The following is a 20,445-nucleotide window of genomic DNA, read 5'->3' on the forward strand; positions in this document are numbered from 1 at the left end:
CACGCACACACACTCGGGCTCCCTCCGGCGCGCACGCACGCAGCGCTCCAGGCAGACCAGCGCTGCGGCCGCCTCCCCGGACGCCGGAGGGCCCCGACCCCGGCGCGGCTCATGCGCCCGCGCCCACCCCGCATCTCCGCGAGGCCCGCGGGACCCCTCCCGCCGCCGCCGCCGCCGCGCCCGCCGCCCCCGGAGGAGCGGGCTGGCCGACCGCCGCCGCGCCGTCCCCCGGCCGCCCCCGAGGCCGCTCCGCCGCGGGCCCTGCCGCCCGGGGGCCGCGCCCCGCTCCCGCGCCTCGGGGGCTGAGCCCAGCAAACTTCGCGGAGCGGCCGACGCCTGGCGGGGACCCCGCCGCGTCCCGGCGCGCTCGGGTGGACGCAGGGCTCTCGGACCTCCGGGCAGCCGGCCGCCTCGCCCGCTGCACCTGCTCGGCCCCTTCCCCGCTCGCTGGGGACTCCGGAGATACCGCCACTTCGCAAACTTTTTCGCCCCCCTTCGAAGGGGGACGCGGAGGGCTAAAGGGGGAAGGAGGTCCCGCGGGGCGCGCGCAAACCTGCGGGCTCCTAGCTGGGCGCCGCCTCCCCGGAGCCGGACCCGGAGGGGCGCGGGCCCCGGCGGCCGCGCTCCGGCTCCCGCTCCCGCCCCTGCTTTTCCGGCGGGAGCGGGGGGCGGGGTGCGGAGGGCAGCGAGGCCCTCGCGGTGCCCGGCGGGGCCGCCGTGCATGGCCCTGCGCAGTGGGGCGGGCTGTTTTGGCCGGGTCTGGCGCAGGGTGTCGGGGCTCCCGGACTCCTGGCCCCGGCGCTCCAGCAGCCTCCTGTGCCTGTCCGCCTTCTCGCCGGAGCCCGGGCCCGCGCCGCCCCTGCCCCGCCAGCCGCCTCGCGGTGGCAGCGGCTGTGGCGGCCCCGGCGGAGGGGGGCCCCCCCAGCCTCCCCGCCCCCCGCCTCCCCGCTGCTGCTGCTGCTGCTGCTGCTGCCGCCGCCGCTTACAACTTGGAGGCGGCGGCGGCGGCGGCGGAGGAGGCGGCGGCGGCGGCCGCCGGGCGCTGCAGTGGGACGCGCGCGGCTGCGAGCCTGCGGGACATGCCCCCCGCGCCGGCTCCTTGCTGGCGGCCATGAAGAGGCAGAACGTGCGGACTCTGTCCCTCATCGTCTGCACCTTCACCTACCTGCTGGTGGGCGCCGCCGTCTTCGACGCCCTCGAGTCGGACCACGAGATGCGCGAGGAGGAGAAACTCAAAGCCGAGGAGATCCGGATCAAGGGCAAGTACAACATCAGCAGCGAGGACTACCGGCAGCTGGAGCTGGTGATCCTGCAGTCGGAGCCACACCGCGCCGGCGTCCAGTGGAAATTCGCCGGCTCCTTCTACTTTGCCATCACGGTCATCACCACCATAGGTAAGAGCTGGGCGCGCCGCCGCCCGGCTCCCCGCGTCCCGGGAGGAGTCCAGGGAGGCGGCTGAGCGCGCAGCGCAGGGCTGGGTGCGGGGCGCCGAGGGTTAAACGCCGCCTGTCGCCGGCGCGGCGGGGGGGGCCTTCCCGCAGCGCCCCCTCCTCTCCGGGAGCCCCCGCCTCTCCCGCGCCTCCTCGCCGGCCTCACCCCTCGCGGACCCCACCCGGGGCTCTCCTCCGCGCCGGTGTCTGGACCAGGCGTGCGAGCCCGGAGCGAGCGTGCCGAGCCTGGAGGGCGGAGGCGCCACTTTTGCGAAGAGAGTGGAGCGCTAAGAATAATCCCGTAGCAGACACCCACCCACCCACCGCCCCGGCGCGGGCTGGGCTGCGCGGGGCTCCAAGCCTTACACTTACTACCTCTCCCGGAGTTAAGAGAGGGCTGGCTTGGCACCCGCGGCGCGGAGACCGACTGAGATGGCCCGGGCACTGCTCTTGGAGCGTGGGAGGCGCTGACCCTCGCCAGCCTTCTCCGAGCCCACATCTCAGCTTTCCTCCCTCCTGACTCCTCTTCTTCCAGGGCTGGAGCCCGGGTGTGCCAGGCCCCTGGCAGGAGAGAGTTTGCTGTTCGTTGAAGTGGGGGGCGGGAGGTGCGGGGGGGAGACTAGGGGGCCGTGACAGCCCGCTGAAAGGCTCTAGGAGGGCGGGGGCTGGGGTGGGGTGGGAACAGGACCAGCCCACCCTGGGGCTGTGACAGTGGGTGAGGCAAGTGTGCTTATTGCTGAGAAGCTGGGGAAGTTCTGGCCCGGTTCAGGGAGAGAGTCCAATTGGTACATCCTGTGGGTCCTGAGCCCAAAGGCACTGCCCACCAAGCAGTCTTAGGGGGGTTCCTAGGGCAGGACCCCCACCAAGGCCTAGGGGTTTGGAGAACTTGTGTCTATCACACTTTGAGCCGTGGGGGAAGGAGCAGGTCCCTGTAGCCCAGTGGAGGTGGGGACCCCTCCCCATGGAGGCAGGAGGTAAGGCAGCTTCTCTGGTTTGCAGCTTGTCCCAGCGTGGCTTCCAGCCTCTCCACGCCACCTCCGTGGACCTGTCGGGGCCGCCGCGTTAGCTCACAGCCATTGCTCGTTTGCCCCCTCCACTTATTTTTGCCCCTGCGCCCTGAGCAAAGGCCTCCTCTCCCCTCATCCTCTCATCATTCCTCCTGCCTGACTTATCTGGACCTCTTTCTCTGATTTTCCTTCCCCTTGATATTTTCCTTTCTCTGGAAAGCTCTGCATGCTGCAAAAACAGTATTTCTCAGTGCCATATGCAACAGGAAGCGCCAGCACAGGACGGCTTGTCTTTCCTTCTTGGTTGAAAAGACTTTGTAGAGAGTCATCTTGTTTGAAATGTTTAATTCACTGGTGTAGGTTTCTATGTTTTCAGAAGGAAATCGTCCTTCTGTTGTCAGCAGAACCAGCTTTGCTCCCTCTTGCCACACGCCCTTGGCCCTGTGGCCAAAACACAGAAAAGTCCTTCCTTTCCCACCCTGTGCTTCCAGCTCCCGAAAGGGCCAGCCGGCCAGTGTTTCTGTCTTTAAACTTTCAGCATGAGCTGTGGCCAAGACACACACGTGCAGGACAGCAATCTTGTGGGGCAGGGGCCTGCTTGTGGGAATGTGTCCCCCCCATAACTGACCGCCCCGGGGGAAGGGAAGAACTCATTATTCCTGGAAGGGCCTTGAGTGATGTAGACTCAAAACAGATAAAACCTGCAAGCATGCCGGCCTCCAGGAGTGACATGAGCCCAGGATACCTCGCTTGGGCTGGTCCTGAGAATTGAATTGCAGCATTGGCGAGATGGTGGTTGGAGTTACAAATCAAACCCAGAGATGGTCCATTTACCTGACCAGGTTCTTGTCGATTGCACTGATTGATTCTGATTGGTGGTTCTGGACATGTGCTTCTAACAGTTAGAGCTCCAAAGAGAAAGAGTTGAGACAGGGTGGCCGAGTGGATCTTAGCCAGAGGTGCGGGTGGGACTCCAGTCAGCACAGGAGAAGGGGCTGCTGATGACTGGGTGACGTTTTCTCAGTTTTTTTTTTGTTGAATTTCCAACTGATTTTCCAGAAAGAAAGGTTGGAATACATGTGTAAGTTTAGGAAGGCAAGACTGTCCTAACAGCGCTTCCCTGCTGTGGAAAGATGCTAAAGCTGGAGCCCACTGACCAGGCTTGGAACCTGAGGTCGGTCAGACCTGGAAGACCATGGTGCACATGGGGTGGGCTGGTTCCTGACTCCCAGCCTCAGTTACCCCCACCTGTAGGAGGGCTGTGACTTGGTAACACCCACCAGGGTGACTCTGAAGGGCCGGTGGGCTCCCTCATGCCTGCAGCCACCTGGTACAGTGCTGTCTGCACTTAGTAGGTGAGAATCCAGGAATTTTGACATCAGCCTCAGATTCTCCCCTAAGAAGCTGTTTAGCTCTGAAGAGCTCGCATTTGCAGGAAACCAAGCACCTTTCTAGTTAATTCTGTTTTCTTGTTTTAATATAAATGTAAATTAAGGTTCTCCTAGGCCTAGAACAAAACCCAGCCCCAAGCCAGGCCCTCTGAGGAGCCATCTCCTATCGGATGGTGATGTTGACGAGTCAGGTGCGTCTTCGCAGGGTTCTTTTTCATCTCACCTTGAGCGGTTTCTTGAGCCTGTGTGCTCCAACTTCTAGTTCCAGCCTCCGAGGTGGGGCAGGCGCCACCCGCACGCACTCTGCTAATGAACCCTGCTTCCCGGATGGATGCACTTATTAGCGCCCTTGGTGAAATGGATTTTAAGAACATGTATAATGACCACTTTGCCTTGGATCCGTGGCCGCCGTCTTCGTAAGAGGCTTTGCTGGGCTCTCACGCTGACCACAGCCCCTGCTGTCCCGGGAGGCCTGGACTCAGCCACCTTTGTCCCGAGGAGGGACGAGCATAGGTCACACTGGCTTTGAGAGGGCAGACTCGCTTCCGTTGTTGATCCAGGTCTGGGTGCCATCTGTCCCCGCTCGCTGCTTCTGAGGTCTGTGCCACTTGTAGCTACTGCCCAGTAGATCATGTTGTTGGTTCTAAATTTGGCAAGCCCTAGGCCTTTGGAACTCTTCATCACATCAAGATGAAAATCCTTCTGCACACCCTGCCGTGCCTGTCTGGTTCGCAGGAGGGTTGGACGCCCTCCCACCCCCCTTCCTGAGCTGTCGGGAGGAGCGGTGGGACTCGGCCTGACAGGGCTGTAGAGTGCCTGGGCTGAGTTGCTCTGCTGGGGCTAAGGCCCAGGTGGGGAAGGAGCCCCAACAAACTTGTGCTCTTCCTACGGAGGCGCTTGAGGCCAAAATTGTGTCCCACACTCAGCTACTACACCTGACAGCAGCGGGAATCTTGACACTTCTCTGCAGACTCTTCACATCTGTGCTCTAAGCTGTTACCACCTTCGGGATCATTAAGGAAGAAACCGTGCTTAGAATTCTGATCTCATTTGGAGGATCTAAGAGGACGATTTGAAAACCGGTCCTCACAGGGGACGTGGGTTTATGCTTTCGGTGCTGTTTGGAGGAGGGAGACTGACATGGGGGGGGTCCCCCTAGCTAAAGGCGGGGTGGCTGCTGCAGGAACCAAGGTGATCGGCTCTGGTGGGGAGTGGGACATCCCCTTTCTTCACTCACACACAGGACCTTGAACAGAGTTCTCGCCAAGTGGGAAGTGGTTCCCGCGTCATCCTCGGCACTCCTGGTGCGGAGTTCCGTCCGTGGTTTGCACCCTTGCTGCGCTGCCCCTGGCTGGCCTGTATTGCCTCTGAGGCTTTGGGACCGTCTAAGATGATAAGATAAGGTCTGGCCTTGAGGCAGGAGGGGGGCTGGAAACCCACACAGTTGGGTACTGTCCAGCGGGAAGCACAGGGACAGCTGAACTCAGTTAACCCTTCCCGCGCCGCCAGCAGGCAACCTGGGTTGGTGAGAGTCCCCGTTGGCCTTCGTCCTCCAGGACACTTGGCTTCCCCTTCACCCCTCACTACCGCTGCCCTCAGCGCCTCCTCCAGCTCCAGCATTGTTGATGCCATTTATTCTGCCCCCAGGGGAAGTGTGTCTTCCCTGGCACCCTGGGGCCCATGCAGAGCTCCACACGAAGTGGGTACCTCCAGGAGGACCCTGGATGGGAGCAGAACTCCTGAGTACACGGCTTCCACACACATCACTCCGAGGTGGGAGGGAGCATTGCCCCACTTTACAGATGAGCAAAATGAGGCCCAGAGGAGGCAGTGTGCACTGGGGCAGAGGGCCTAGAACTCCATAATCGGGATCTCCTCATTGCCGGCTCTAAGTACAGATTCCGCCAGGAGCCAGGGACAGGCCTGTGGAATGTTCCATCTGTGTCTTTCTGCTTCTCCCTTTGCCTCCAGCAATCCTGCTCAGCCAGACTCAGGTGGAGGCCTGGCCACCCCACACACGGCAGGCTGGAGGGGAGGGCTGGGATCTCCTGTGACCTTCTGTGTGGCAGCGGGCTGGGTGCGGCCGCATGAGAGGCCATGCTGAGCTCCGCCTCCCAGGCCTGCCTGGAGCTGGCCTTGCGCCGTATGGCCCTGGCCCTTCAGCAAACACGGCCTGTCTGTACACGTCCTGGGGGAGGCAGAGGGATGGGTTCCCTGACTCGGGGCAACCTGAGAGAGAGATGGCTCTCCTGAGGTGTAAGAGCCACCACCACGCTGAGGGCCTCGAGACGGCAGGAACAATGTGAGACCCCATGTGTGGACGCCTGTTGTCTTCAACAGCCTCAACTTTCACTAGCGAAGCCTGGGAAAGTTGGGGCAGAGGGTGACCAGGCTTCCATGTGCATCTCCTCCCCTAGGGACCTACGTCCACATCTCTGCCTGCCCACCCCATGCTCTCCCTCACCAAGTCCTTGCTGCACCTGTGTTCACACCTGTCCCTTCCCGTCCCCACACACCTGTGTTCACACCTGCACCTGCCTGTCCCCATGTACCTGTGTCCACATCTGCACCTCACTGTTCTCCCTGCACCTGTGTTCATACCTGTCCCTGCCTGTCCTCCCTGCACCTGTGTTCACACCTGCCCCTTCCCATCCTCACACACCTGTGTCACACCTGCACCTGCCTGTCTCCATGCACCTGTGTTCACACCTGCACCTGCCTGTTCTCCCTGCACCTGTGTTCACACCTGCACCTGCCCATCCCCATGCACCTGTGTTCACACCTGCACCTGCCCATCCCCATGCACCTGTGTTCACACCTGCACCTGCCTGTCCCCATGCACCTGTGTTCACACCTGCACCTGCCCGTCCCCACGTGCCTGTGTTCACACCTGTCCCTGCCCGTCCCCATGCACCTTTGTTCACATCTGTACCTGCCTGTTCTCCCTGCGCCTGTGTTCACACCTGCACCTGCCTGTCGCCGTGCACCTGTGTTCACACCTGTCCCTGCCTGTCCTCGACATCCTCCCTGCACCCGTGTTTCACATTCCACACACCCACGTGTGCATCCATCCTTTCCCCCATGCTGTCGTTCACCTACTTGTTCACTCACTCCTCATTGCTCGGAGCACTCACTCAGCTCTGTTCATGGTTCATGCTTTCCTCTATAGATGGGATGTTGCCTAGCTCCTCCCTTGTGCAGAGTGGGGTGGAGGCCGCTGTGAGGGGGGAGGTGCATGGCACCCCAGCGGGCTCAGTGAGTGTTAATGCCTCAATAGCAGGGGATCTTCAGGTTGTTCCAGCCTTATCTTCCCACCAGATGATTGGCAGATCTCAGTCACTTTTAATTTGAAAATTTTTACGATGTTTGTATGAAAAAGCACACCTATCACAAATGTATTACTCAGTGATCTCTGTAAACAAACCCTGCCATTCAACCAGGACTGAGCTTGAGACAGAACATTGCCAGCCCCCCGAATCCTCCATCATCAGCAAGCCTTTTCTTGAATGCTTCTCGTGACAGGGAGCTCATCACTTCACATGTGATAAAGTATGTAAGCCTCGATGAATGTGGTTATTCCCTCCACAGGGAAAAGGGGCTTGCATGTCGAGGGCTGGCCTTCTCTCAGAGGACTGGCCAGTCTCCATGGTGGTCAGTTGAGGAGGGACCAGAAGGTTTCCATTTAGAAACTGGAACTTGGGGGTCCAGATCCAGAAAAGGAGAGAGAACTCAGCACCCAGAGTGCGGTGCGTCTGGAGCAGGAGGTATGTGGCATGGTCCAGGGTGTGATGGGCACAGGGAGCCAGGATGGACAGGCAGCCAGCCCCGGGCAGCTGACCTGTGCTCTGAGTCACATCAGCTATGCTAGAGGACCAGGGAAAGCACAGGAGGAAATGAGTGGAACGCTGAGATTAGGAAGCAAGGCCCCTGGGCTGATGAAGCAGAGGCAATGGGCACTCTTGAGGGAGTCCATGGGCAACAGGGTCGGGGATGTGAAAGTTTGGTTGAGGGTCTTCTCCTCCACCTGGTGGACATCCTCCTCCTTGCCACCCATGGGCAGGAGCCGGGAGCAGGGGTCTTGTATTCACTTCCTTAAGGGATTATGTTCAGAGTTCCCTTCTACTGCCTATCCTCACTCTGGGACCTCTGCTTGTAGAAAGTTCTCCCTTTCAAACTGAAGGCACCCACCCTGTGGTTTACCAGTTCTCTAGTGGAAGGGCTGAGTAGAGCTTGGTTCCCTTCCTGTCCTGAAATAGTCTTGGGATTTTGGAGCTGGTGCCAGGGCCCCTGAGTTTCTTTTGATAATGCCTTCATAAGCTGGGCCCCTCTCCCCTGAGCAGTTTTGGCGTGTGCTCTCCAAGTCAGGTCCGATCACGCAGCGAGAGCAGAGAATCACCTCCCCAGGTCTAGCACTATACTCCTGTTAATGCTCCTGCTCTGTATGCAAGCTTGTCTGGGCAGCCCCCTCCCTGCACCGATGAGTTCTGAGCTTTCAGCCCACTCGAAAGTCTGTCGTCTGCTCCAAGAGAACTCTCCTGTAGCCACTGTCTTGAACTGGGGTGAACCCAGACCCTGACGTTGATCTTGGAGCATAAAACAATTATGTGCTGTGGACCCAGAGAAATAGAGATGATCGATGGAAAGAAATTGCAGCGAGGGAAGATGAGAGAATTTAGGAGCTCTGTGAGTGCATTGGCCCGGCTTGTCAGGACACCGTGAGATGTCTGCCCCCAGGCCTGGGAGACACAGAGTGTCCCCAGCTGGTGACCGTCTATTGGCTCGAGCAGCTTCCCAGCCATGCTCCTTCCTGGGGTCTTGGTCTTGAGCAAGGAGGGGTCCTGGGAGGGGAACAGCTGCTTAAAGGTGGGGCCCACCCCGTGTGGTGGGCTTGTCCTGACCTGCCCTCACCCTTACTGCATCCCCAGCCCTGGGAGGGTCCCTGGGTGGTGGCAATGTGGTGAAGGAGGGGGCCAGACCCGGAGGTGGGTGAGCTGTGGGCTGTGGCGGGCTGGTGGGTGTGCGGTGTGCTCGGTGTGGCAAGGGGTGTGCTGGGCCTGGCATGTGGAGAGCAGAGGGGCCCAGGGCCAGGCCCGACCTCTGGCCTCGGTCTTCCATCTGGAGGTGTGGGTCACGGTGCCGCCTGCCTCCAGAGCCTGAGTGCAGAGGGACTCGAGGGGCCGGCAGATCACGGGGTCCCCCAACCTTGGGCAGGGCAGCTCACATCTGCCTGTCCTGGAGGCCCGATCCTGGGCACACCCCTTTAACCTGGGCTTCCTCATCCGTGAGATGGGGATGCAGAGCTTGGCGGCTGTGTCTCGAGCATCAGAGAACACACCAGGATATGCGGTGAGAGGCCTCTTCTCATGGCCCCAGGCTCTGCTGTAATGACGGAGGCTGGCAGGTGCCTCCCGCCTCCCTGCGCCGCACCAGCTCAGGGGCCCTGGGACCATCTCCAAATTCCTAAGACTGTTTCAGGACAGGAAGGGAACCACGCTGGGAGCGTCGTCATCACAGCCTCCCAGCCCGGCTCCCTGCCCACCCTCTGGGGGCCGCCCCGCCCCTGTGGGTTCCTGTTGCCCTGGCCCTTGTGGGCACAGCCCTGTGTCCATGCTGCGTTAGAGAACACCCCTGGAGATAGCAAACCTGGCCTGCAGCAGAAGGAGGCTCCCATGGTGGGGGAGGCCAGGTTGGGCTTCTGGAGTCATGGGGTCCCAGCCTGGGCTGTAGGTCTTCTCACCCCAGGCTTGTTGGGAAAATGTGACTTCCTGGGAGGCCACCCTCCTTCACCCTGCAGCCACAGTGGCCCTTCTGAATCCCATGCCACCAAATTCCGCTGCCACTGACCCCCTGCAACCCCAACCTCTCGGTCAGAGCCAGACGCACCGTTTCTCCTGCAGGGCACCCCAGGTCTGTGTGTGTGCTGCAACCTCCCCATTGGACACCTGAGTGCCCAGGGCAGGGCTGAGTGCCCACTGGTCTTGGGCTCCCCGGGGCCCCATGGTTCACGCCCGGTCCCGAGAGCTGGGGGGCACTTTAAAGTGAGTGCTTAGGGGCCCTCTTCCTGCTTGGCTGGGCCCTGGGGCCACTGGACACGTGCAGGACACAGGCCCGGCTTCTTGAACCTCAGCTGTCAGTTTTAGGGAAGATGGCAGTTTGGAGACCCATCTCGCTGATGGGGAGCACCTCGCTTCCACAGCTCGAATGTGTAATCTCAGCCCCCAAGGCCACCACCAGTGACAGGCCCATGTGAGTCTGCTGGGCACCTGGCGGGGAGAGACTCCCACCTGCGAAATAGCCTTGGGCTGTCATGGCCCTGCCAGACATGTGGGGCAGGAAGCCAGAAGCCTCCTAGAAGCCAGCATCACTGGCCTTTGCCTGGGGCCGAGGGGCACAGGTGTTTGCCCTCTGCGGCACGTTGTCATGGCACCCAGCCCTCCACTCTGGGGCATCCTCCCTGCCCTTCCAGCCTCCCCCTTCCACTGCCATCCCCCTCCACCCCTCCCTGGACATCCCTGGAGGGCCGCTCCCACCTGAGACCCTGCCTGTGCTGGTCCCGCCGCCCAGCTGCCCTGTGCCCTCACAGGGCTCTGGGGCCACCCTTGAACCTGTCCCCTGACACTGTCGGGAGGTGACAGCGGGCCCTGTTGCTGTGCTGTGACTCTGCACATGAAAGACGCTAGAGGGCTGGGCTCAGGGCGCTTATCCCGGTGTCCTGAGCCCCAGGGATGTATTTACCAGGCGCTTGATGACTGGCTACCCGGGACTACACGTTAGTGAATGCGAGGCATGTGCAGTGGTGTCTCTGGTCCCCGTTGACCATTTGTTGGAGGTGTGTGAGGGGCAGGCATCTGGGGTGCAGTGAGTTTTAGGGGCAGGTGGGGCCTGCCAGGGCGGTGAGAGGCAGAGGCTGGCGCTGGCAGCTGTTATGGGCGCCGCAGCCCTGGGGTGTCCAGGCTGAGAGCGGGGCTGCTCCCTGGAGCCCGGGCCTCCAGAGTCACTTGTGGGCGCACGCCTGACCCCTTGCTGTCCCTCCCACACCTTTGCGCTGTGGTCTTCAGCGCAGCGGAGCTTGGCGGGGATCTGCATGTTGCCTCTTGGGGGTTCCTTTAGGTACTTCCTGGTACCCACCGGCAGTGTCCCTGCTTCCGTGGGCAGGAGACCGTGACTGCTCGTGATCCATGATGAGGATGCCGCTGTGAATGCCGTGAAGGGCACAGGCTGTGCGCGGGGCCCCGGCTCACGTCTTGGTGTGACCTCGGGTGGGGGTAGGGTTCCCCCCTCCCACCACGGGCGTTTGGGGCAGGATGCCTCTTTGCGACTTCCCTGGTGGCTCAGACGGTAAAAGCGTCTGCCTGCAGTGCAGGAGACCCAGGTTCGATCCCTGGGTCGGGCAGATCCCCTGGAGAAGGGAATGGCAACCCACCCCAGTATTCTTGCCTGGAAAATCCCATGGATGGAGGCTCCTGGTGGGCTACAGTCCATGGGGTCGCAAAGAATGGGACACGACTGAGCGACTTCACTTTCGCTTCCACCTCTTTGCAGTGGGAGCTGTCCTGTGCGTTGTAGGACACTGAGCAGCTCCCCTGGTCTCCATCCTCTAGTTGCCGGTGGCAACTCCCCTCCCCCACCCAGCAATGACAGATAAAAACGTCTCTAGACATTGCACGTGGCCTCCAAAGCGCACAGTGTCCCCTGCCCTGCTGACTTCTGTGGACTGGGAGGAAAAGCCGCCTCCGCAGAACGTGGTGGGAGGGGCTGAATGACGTGGCGTGTGCGCGTGCGCATTGGGTGTCTGGGCAGTGGGATCCTTCCGTCTGCTTTCTTCCTCCTTTCTGCCCGCAGGAGGCCACACAACCACCCGCGGTGGGCGAGGGTCTTTGGAGGGAGGTGACTCTCAGGCGCAGTCCTGTGTGGAGGGGAGATGGGGGCTCAGATGCCCCTGGGGTGAGTCACTCAGGGGGAGGGGGAGAGAGGCATTGGGGACAGCCACAGGAGGACACTCGGCCTCCCCTCTCCCCAGGCAGAAGCTCTCTCGGCAGCGTTGTTGTGTCGTAGGGGGCATGGATTCTGCTCCAGCCCAGCCACGAGGCCCCAGTAAGTCTGGAGGCAGCCCCATGCCCCTCGATCCTCACGTGTGCAACGTCGGGACCTTTTCTCTCTTGGACTCTGGTGGGAAGTGACCGCTGGCGATGCAGGGCCAGACTGGCTGGGCTCCGACCACAGGTCTCATCTGCGTCTGAGGAAAGGGCTGACCCAGGCTGTGGGGGATGTTCCCACTGAGTCCAGTTGTCCTGAGAGGTTTCCCAGTGTGAGCACCGTTTTCGGGGAGACAGTGACCTCTTTGACCCCACCCCAAGTGCCAAGGGACATCTGTTTCGTCTAGCATCTATTTGGAGCAAGTGTTTAGGGCAGAGGGATTCAAACACCAGTGAGCTCAGTGGGTGCCGGTGTGTGTTGGTTCACAGAGTAGCTTTCATATGGCTGAAAAGGAGAAGCAGTGAACCGTGCAAAGATCGTTTTATAAAGAGGGGGGAAGTTCCCCATCATTCCCCTATGGTCTTGTGGTCGCATGTGGGAATGGCTTTAGCTTTTCACGTTCGCACTTTTATCTTTGCCCAAACGTGTGCCCACTGTTTCTGTCATTTCATCAGGATGAATCTCTCAGAGACTGTGTTCAGCTGCCTGTAGCAGAGAACCTAGGCTCCAGTGACTGGACCCAACAGCAATGAAGGGGTCTGGGGTAGGTAGTCCGGCTGACAGATAGCTCCATGATGCCTTCAGAGACCCAGACTCCTTCTGTCTTTCTGCCCAGCCAGCAATCTTGGCTTCAGTTCTTAGGCTGGTGCCTCATGGCTCTAAAATCGCTGCTCCACCTCCGGCATCACCTCCAGCATCCTTTCCTGGCAGGAAAAAAGAGCACAAAAGACAAAGATGTGTGCCGACTGAATCTGCTCCTTTCTAAACAGATTTCCTGGATGGCCCACCCAGGGACTTTTACCTACATCTCATTGGCCAGGAGTGTGTCTCATGGCTAACCCTAGCGGCAAGGGAGCCTGGGAAGATATGGCATGTTGCTTTTCAAACTGAATGGGTTCTGAAGGTGAGGAAGGAGGAGAGATAGGTATTGGTTTTCTCCCATGGTGTCTATGGCATATGTCTGGCATTTCAGAGTCCTTTTCTCTTGAAGTTTACATCAAACACATCAAATATTACCTTGTGTTTCTGCAGTCTTAAAGAAAATCTGTTTTCGTAGCTCTGAATCCACTAAAGGAATGTATGATCATCTATTTAATTACTTCTTCTATATTTATGTTTTAATGTATATAGGGAAAGATGGAGGGCAAGAGGAGAAGGGGGTGACAGAGGATGAGATGATTGGATGGCATCGCTGACTCAATGGACATGAATTTGACCAACCTCAAGGAAATGATGAAGGACAGGGAAGTCTGGCATGCTGCAGTCCATGGGGTCGCAAAAAGCCAGACATGACTTAGCAACTGAACAACAACAAATGTATCTGTGTCTTTCCTTTTTTTGCAATTATTGAACATCTGTGTGTGTGTGTGTAGATTCTGCTGGGTTATTTTTCCCACTTAAGGGTTTGCTGTCATGGCAGGATTCCTAGGTTAGAGGGCACGAGCAGCTGGTCGTGTTGTATGCTGTCCTGTAAACACAACAGCATATGGTGCAGGGCTTTTGGTCTCACTGCAATTGTAGCAACCCTCAGCAGTATTGAAGACTTTTTTTTTTTTAATGTTCTTACTATTTTAGAACATTTTCCGAGTAATCTTCGTGTGGCCTGAACCAGGTCATGTGGGGTTGGAGGGCTCGTGTCCACAGCTGTGGACTCAGCTGGTCCAGTGGGGTCCGTGGGTTCAGTTGACACCCAGAACCCACAATCTCCTCGAAACCCCAGAACCAGACAGAGAGAAGGGAGCCAGTGAGCTTTGGCCTGGCTCCCAGGGTAGGAGGTTTTGCTTGATGATGACCTGATGCGGCCAATTGACTTGGTCACTGGAACTCTGGGCTGAGAGGCAGCCGCGCTGGGGAAGAGAGCTGTGTGTGACCCATCAGTCATGCGCTTGTGGGTATAGCCTGGATGGTGGCGGCATGCCTGCCCACCCTAAGCCAGTGAGAGACAGAACTTCAGAGGCGGAGGGCTTTTCCATCAATATGCCTGGAGTAACGTTTCTGTGATGCCCCTGCGGATATAGCTTGTCTTGGTGTTACTAGTTTACAAGGCAAAGTCCCATCCACTTCTGCCTTTTATCCACGTTTAACAATTCTGTAGCCTGAGACCAGGGATGTCAAGTGGCTTCCCAAGGTCACACGTGGAGTTTGGGACTCGAAATCGAGATCTCCTGCCCTCAAGCCCAACATTCCCTTCTTGATACCACTGTTTACCTGCCTCAGTGATTATTGCATCTGGTCCTGCCCTTTGAGGTTGGATCATTGCTTGATACTCCAGTGATATGGACCTCACTGCCTTACTCAGTTAGTAGGAAAAGGCAGATGTGGGATCGATGTTAAAAGAAAACACAAGGTCTCTCATTTCTTGTCTCAGTCATTCTGACCAGAGCACCCCAGGACAAGCTTAACCTCTAGCCCCTGGTCACACAGTAGAGCTATCACTCAGAGAGTTTTGTTTTTCTTCAGACACCATCTCAATTAATTTCATGCTCTTCACAACCCTATCAGATGGATATTTTCATGTATTCCCTTTTACGGATGATACGGAAGATCAGAGAGGTTAAGTAATTTGCCCAAGGTCGCACAGCAGAATTGTAGCTAAGCCAGGAGTTATACCCAGGCAGTCTGACTTTGAGTCTGTGCTTCTATCTGTTTGGTTATACACTGCTTCTTTTGACCTTCTGTCTCAGTTAGGTAGTGGCATGTAACAAATCACCCACAAACCTAGAGATTTAACACAGCAACTGTTTTTTATCGCTCACAGACTGTGGGTCAGCTGGGATTGGCTGCCCCAGAGAGCTCTGCTGGGCAGCTTTTTCTCACTGCTGGTCTGCAAGCTGATGGGGCAGCTCCGTCCCAGGCCATTATGTGTTTTCCTCTCGGTAATGGCAGAGGGGCATGAGGGCCGCGAAAGCAAGTGAGGTGTCTCGTGCCCTGACCCTGCTGCTGTGCTGTCATTTCGGCCACATCCTGTCGTTGGAAGCAAGTCAGGTGGCGCAGTCCAGAGCCGAGAGCCGGAGGTGTGCCTGCCCACAGTGGGGCCGAGGCAGGGCGCAGCCTGCTCATCCTCCTGGCTGACTGCCAGTCTGTCCTCACCTTTGCTGAGCCCTCCTTGCTCCCACGCCCAGCTGCCTGGTGCAGTGGGGGAACATAGCTTTGAACTCTCATCTGGGTTCAAGCTGCCCACTTCGGCGCTGTAAGGCGAGTGCTGTTCTCTCATTGGTGAAGTGTCCAGTGCACCTCTACTCTTGGTGGAGCTCAGGCTGCACTGTAGCAGAGAACCCTGGACAGAGTAGCTTAAGCAACAGACATTTTTGTTTTTGCAATTCTGGAGACCAGAAGTCCGAGATCAAGGTGTTGACATGATTGGTTCCTGCGGAGGCTCTCTCCTGGGCTTAGAGAGGGCCACCTTCTCCCGGTCTTCACATGGTCATACCTCTGTGGGTGTCTGTGTCCTAATCTCATCTAATTATAAAGACACCAGGGGCTTCCCTGGTGGTTCAGCAGTGAAGAATCTGCCTTGCAGTGCAAGGAACACCAATTTGATCCCTGATCTGGGAAGATCCCACAGTTGCGGCAAAGCAACTAAACCCGTGCTCCATAACTACGAAGAAAATGCTCTAGAATCTGTGAGCTCCAGCTGCTGAGCCCTTGTGTTGCAGTTACTGAAGTCCGTGCACCTAGAGCCTGTGCTCTGCAACGGGAGAAGCCACCGCAATGAGAAGCCAAGGCACCGCAATGAAGAGTAGCCCCCACTCGCCGCAGCTAGAGGAAGGCTGCGTGCAGCAACAAAGACCCACCACAGCCAAAGAGAGACACCAGTCACGGTGGACTGCTCTGCCACTCTGGTGCCCTCATGTTAACATGCGCTTCGTGCTAGGCCGCTTCGGTCACGTCTGACTCTCTGCGACCCTTTGGGCTGTAGCCCGCCAGGCTCCTCTTCCATGGGATTCTCCAGGCAAGAATACTGGAGTGGGTTGCCCTGCCCTCCTCCAGGGGATCTTCCTGATCCAGGGATTGAACCCTCATCTCTTACATCTTGTGCATTGTCAGGCGGGTTCTTTACCACTAGCGCCACTGTAATCACTGCTTTAAAGACCCCATCTCCGAATTGGTCCCATTCTGAGATGGGGGCTTAGAACTTCAGCATATGGATTTGGGGAGATACAACTCAAGGGACATGACTCTGAGCAGACTCCGGGAGATGGTGAAGGGACAGGGAGGCCTGGTGTGCCGCAGTCCACAGGGTTGCAAAGAGTCAGACATGACTGAGCGACTGAACAACAGTGACAAATTCAGCCCATCGCCTAGGACTCCCGGGAGCCTTGAAAGAGAAGATGGAAATGAAAGTACCTGCCCAGGCTTAGCGCGCAGAGTTTCCTGCAGAGATGTTAGTTCTCTGCCCCATCATGTGTAAGATGGTGAGCGTGTATCCTTATGGCCAAGGAGGTTCTGTGGCCCCACTGTGTTCAGTATCCTCTCATTATTTTCAGAGCCTGGTTATCAGTCGTGTTAAAAGGCTGCCATGGTAGAGTGCACCCAGCCTGGGGTGTGTCTCCAAGAGTTCTGAGCTCAAATCTGTGCTCCACGTCTTACTGGCTGGGGGATGACAGGCAAACCCTTGCCCTGGTCTCAGCCACAGTGTCCCCATTTGTACCAGGATCATTTGTGGGTGATCCTTCAGCATGTTTTGAGGCATATGAGGTCTACTGAACTTCTTTTAAACTTCTCTCTTAACCGTTTTTTAGGTAGCATGTGTTACTTCTGTAATTGAGCACATGCATATTAACGTTATATTGTTGGTGTGATTGTTTTAGTATGGTTATGTGTAATATTGGGGCTTACCAGGTGGCTCAGTGGTAAAGAATTCACCTGTCAGTGCAGGAGATGCAGGTTTGATCTCTGGATCAGGGAGATCCCCTGGAGAAGGAAATGGCAACCCATTCCAGTATTCTTGCCTGGGAAATTCCACAGACAGAGGAGCCTGGAGGGCTACAGTCCATGGGGTTGCAAAAGAGTCAGACATAGCTTAGTGACTGAACAACAATATATAATATTAATAAATGAGTTCTCGTCTTTTAGAGATATATACTGAAATATTTAGCGATCAGATGAAGTGTCTGAGATTTGCTTGAACATTTTCTGAGTTGCAGGGAAAGTGGGTGGAGGTTTAGGTGAAATGAGATTGGCCATAGGTTGTTAATTATTAAAGTTTTATTGTTTGTGTTTGGGGGCGGGTGTAATTTCCACCTCTAACTTAGTCTGTATTTGAGAATTTTTATGCTGAAAACTTTCAAGTATTGAGCAAAGTGTGAAGTAGCAGTGGAAGCCCCATCACAGTCTGGCCCCTCAGCCCCGTGCAGGCTCTGGCCTGCTCACGAGCTTTCTCTGGCCCTCATGGTGCTTGAAAATATTTTAAATTAGTTGCCAACATATATTGATCTTTCCACAAAAAAAGAGCTCTTGGTTTTATTATATTACAGTTAGGTAATATAATCTATCTTATGATTTTTGCTTTTGTATTTATTAACTGTTTATTTTACATTCTTTAGTTTTATTTTTCTTTTCTTCCCTTCACACCCTGATGGTTACTAGTCTTTGTGTTTCTTAAATAAATGTATCAAAGGCTATACATGTTCCTCTGCTTACTACTTTGGCTGCGTCTCATAGGTCTCTCATTATCACTTATTTGTAAACAATTTGCAAATTAGCTTTTTCTTGAATCCAAGAATTATCTGAAGTTTGTGTTTTAATATTCTGCACACAGAGAGATATACACATAAAGTTAGCATAGCGGTTGCAAGCTTGAGCTTTGGAGCCAGATCTCCTGGGTGTGATTCTTCCTTGGTCATTTACTAACTGTGACCTTGGGCTTTTCCCATCTATAAAATGAGAGTAATGGTAGAAATAGTAGTAGTAATAGTAATAATAATTAAAATAATAATAATAAAATAGCCCACAAGTTGAAAAAATTGTTAGCTATTTCATTCTAAACATTTATTGAGTGTTCACTATCTCAGGCACATTGCTGAAGCATAATTTCTGTATTCTAAGATTTAGTAGACATTTTCTTTGTAACTCAATGATTGCTTTTATGTAGTTTCATGTATATTTGAAAAGAACACATCTCTTTGTTGGGTATGAAGTTCTATGTAAGTCTGTTAAATCAAGCTTTATTATGTTGTTCAAAAATCTTTCAAGGGTTACTAGTAGTGATTATGGCCTAAATCAACCTGCACACATGTTGTATTAAGCATATATACTCTTTGAAATTATCATTATTTTGTTAATTTTTATGCCTTTCATGGAATGTGTGCTCTGTCCATCCAGTTCACCACAGTCCCCATCATCATCACTTAAGGTAATTTGCCTCAGCTGCTTGGCTTTAGAGACACTTCAGCTTGTGTCCTTGCCTTATAATCATCTGATTATCACTGTTGTTAGGTCTATGTAATTTCTGAGGGAGATATGTTAGTGTCTTTTTCAGTGCTTTGTCACTATAACTGTGGTTTGTCACTGTTTTGTATTTCTGTCAATTTTAGTTGTATGTATTTTGAAGCTATGTGGTTAGATGCATAAAGGTTCATGTTTGTTATTTCTTCTGGGTGTGGAGATAAGCTTGCCTTTATATAACAAGCTTTTTAAAATTGTGTTTGATATTTTTGCCTTGGGTTCTTTTTTTCTTGATATTATTTCAGTGCCTGCTTTCTTTTATTAGCATTTGTTATATATATATAAATGTAGGCGTGTGTGTATGTGTGTGTGTATATATATATATGTCTATGTGTGTGTGTGTGTTCATATTTTTAGCTTAACTTTACCCTTTTTCTTCTAGGAAGATTTTAATATGGCTTGTAACAAAATGCCCAGAAATAAGGTACAAAGGTCCAAGACTATGGACTGTGTGTGTGTGTGTGTGTGATTCATGTATAGGATGGCCATGATAGAACATCAGGTTTACTTGGAGTTTCCTAGGGTAAAGAAGAAAAAAGAAAAGACATCAAATGTTAGAGCTCCTGTTGTAGAGTGTTTGGCACTAAATTGCACAAGAATTTTCTCTCATGCTTTCACTGAGGGCTCACTGAGCCCAGTGTTGGCATCAGGGCCATCAGTGAGGCTTCTGTTGAGGTGTGGCTGAGCTGGAGGTAACCGGAGGACGTGGAGTTCCCAGAGAATGTTTGGGTGGACTGTCCAGGGAGTGACGGTGCTGCGCTCTGCGGGACTCTGTCCAGGGTCGTCTGGGGTCCCGGGCCCTTTGATTTTCTTGCTTCATCTTGCGTGTGTCGTCACTTATGCTGATCACGTCTGTGTTCCAGGCAGGAAGAAGCAGGATGGGCTGTGCCAGCTGAGATTGCTCTTTGAACAAACTTTCCTGGAAGCCTGACCCAGCAACTTCTGCTTCTCCCTCATGGGCCAGGGGTGGGTGACGTGGCCACCCTTAGCCCAGTCCTTGGAGGATGATGGAGAAGGGGGTGTGGCCGCCTGCCCCATTTCACACCTCCCTAGAGGTGTAGGGGCTTGGAGCCTGGACTCCTGGAGTGAAAGGGACCTCCCAACAGCCTGTTTCAGAGCCTTGCAGATTCTGCCTGTATGGCCTCCGAACCCTTGGCTAGGGTCAGCTGACACAAGTCCTGGGGTGTGACCCTAGACCTGGTCGTCGGCTCCAGCCCCTCGGGCAGGTTTCCCTTCCCTGCCTGGGCTGTATCTCCCAAGTGGGAAGTGATCCCGCAGGCGAGGTTGGCTCTGAGGTCCCCGGTGGCTGGCGATGGAAACCCCTGGACCTACTGCTGAAGACACAGGCCACTGGCTGCTTTATTTCACGTCTCAGGGTGTCCCGAGAGATAGCTCCCTCATCAAGGGATGGGAGGAGAAGATGGGGCATGCTGTCAGCGGGGGAGCACCTCCTGCGGTGGGAGGGGCAGAGATGGGGGGAGGGTGGTGAGCAGAGGGAGCCGCTGACAGAGGCAGTGTTCCTGTCCCTGGCCACCGCCTTCTCATGCCTGGTGCCCCAGACACCTGCTCCCCACCCACTGGCAGGGCAAGTGCTGGCCAGCCAGTGCGCTCATCTCCTTAACCCCTTCCTCCTGGGCCCAGCAGTGACCCTTACAAGGTGGGGTGTTCAATGCTGTCGGTGCCTGTTCCTCGCTTCTGCCTATCAAGTGGACATTGGTCATCCTCCAGGACCATGTCCTGCCCCCTTCCCCAGGCCCCGATGCCCCCTGGCTGAAGTCCCACCTGCTCCCACAGCCAGGAGACCCAGCCACCAGAAATGTTCTGGGGTTTTTCCTTCAGGTTTTGTTTTACAGCTCAGCTTCGTTCCTTTCTGGGTACACGGAGGAGCCCTCTCTCATTCTTGGCTTCCTCTGGGAATGACCTAAGCATTTGTTTTTAAAGGGCTGGCGGGGGGCCACAGGGCATTATGCAACC

General features: G+C 55.8%; 1 protein-coding gene across 1 annotated transcript in view; it reads left to right on the top strand.

Moving 5' to 3' along the window:
• Positions 1 to 721: 721 nt before the first annotated feature.
• KCNK9 (potassium two pore domain channel subfamily K member 9) overlaps positions 722 to 20,445 on the top strand; it is a 92,937-nt gene continuing 73,213 nt past the window's right edge. The window contains exon 1 of the mRNA XM_055432583.2: positions 722 to 1,394. Coding sequence (XP_055288558.2) covers positions 722 to 1,394 — 673 coding nt within the window. The remainder of the gene's footprint in view (positions 1,395 to 20,445) is intronic.

Source organism: Moschus berezovskii, chromosome 16 (genome assembly GCF_049115385.1).
Source record: "Moschus berezovskii isolate FMDL1 chromosome 16, NW_MosBer_1.0, whole genome shotgun sequence".
Taxonomy (NCBI): Eukaryota; Metazoa; Chordata; class Mammalia; order Artiodactyla; family Moschidae; genus Moschus; species Moschus berezovskii.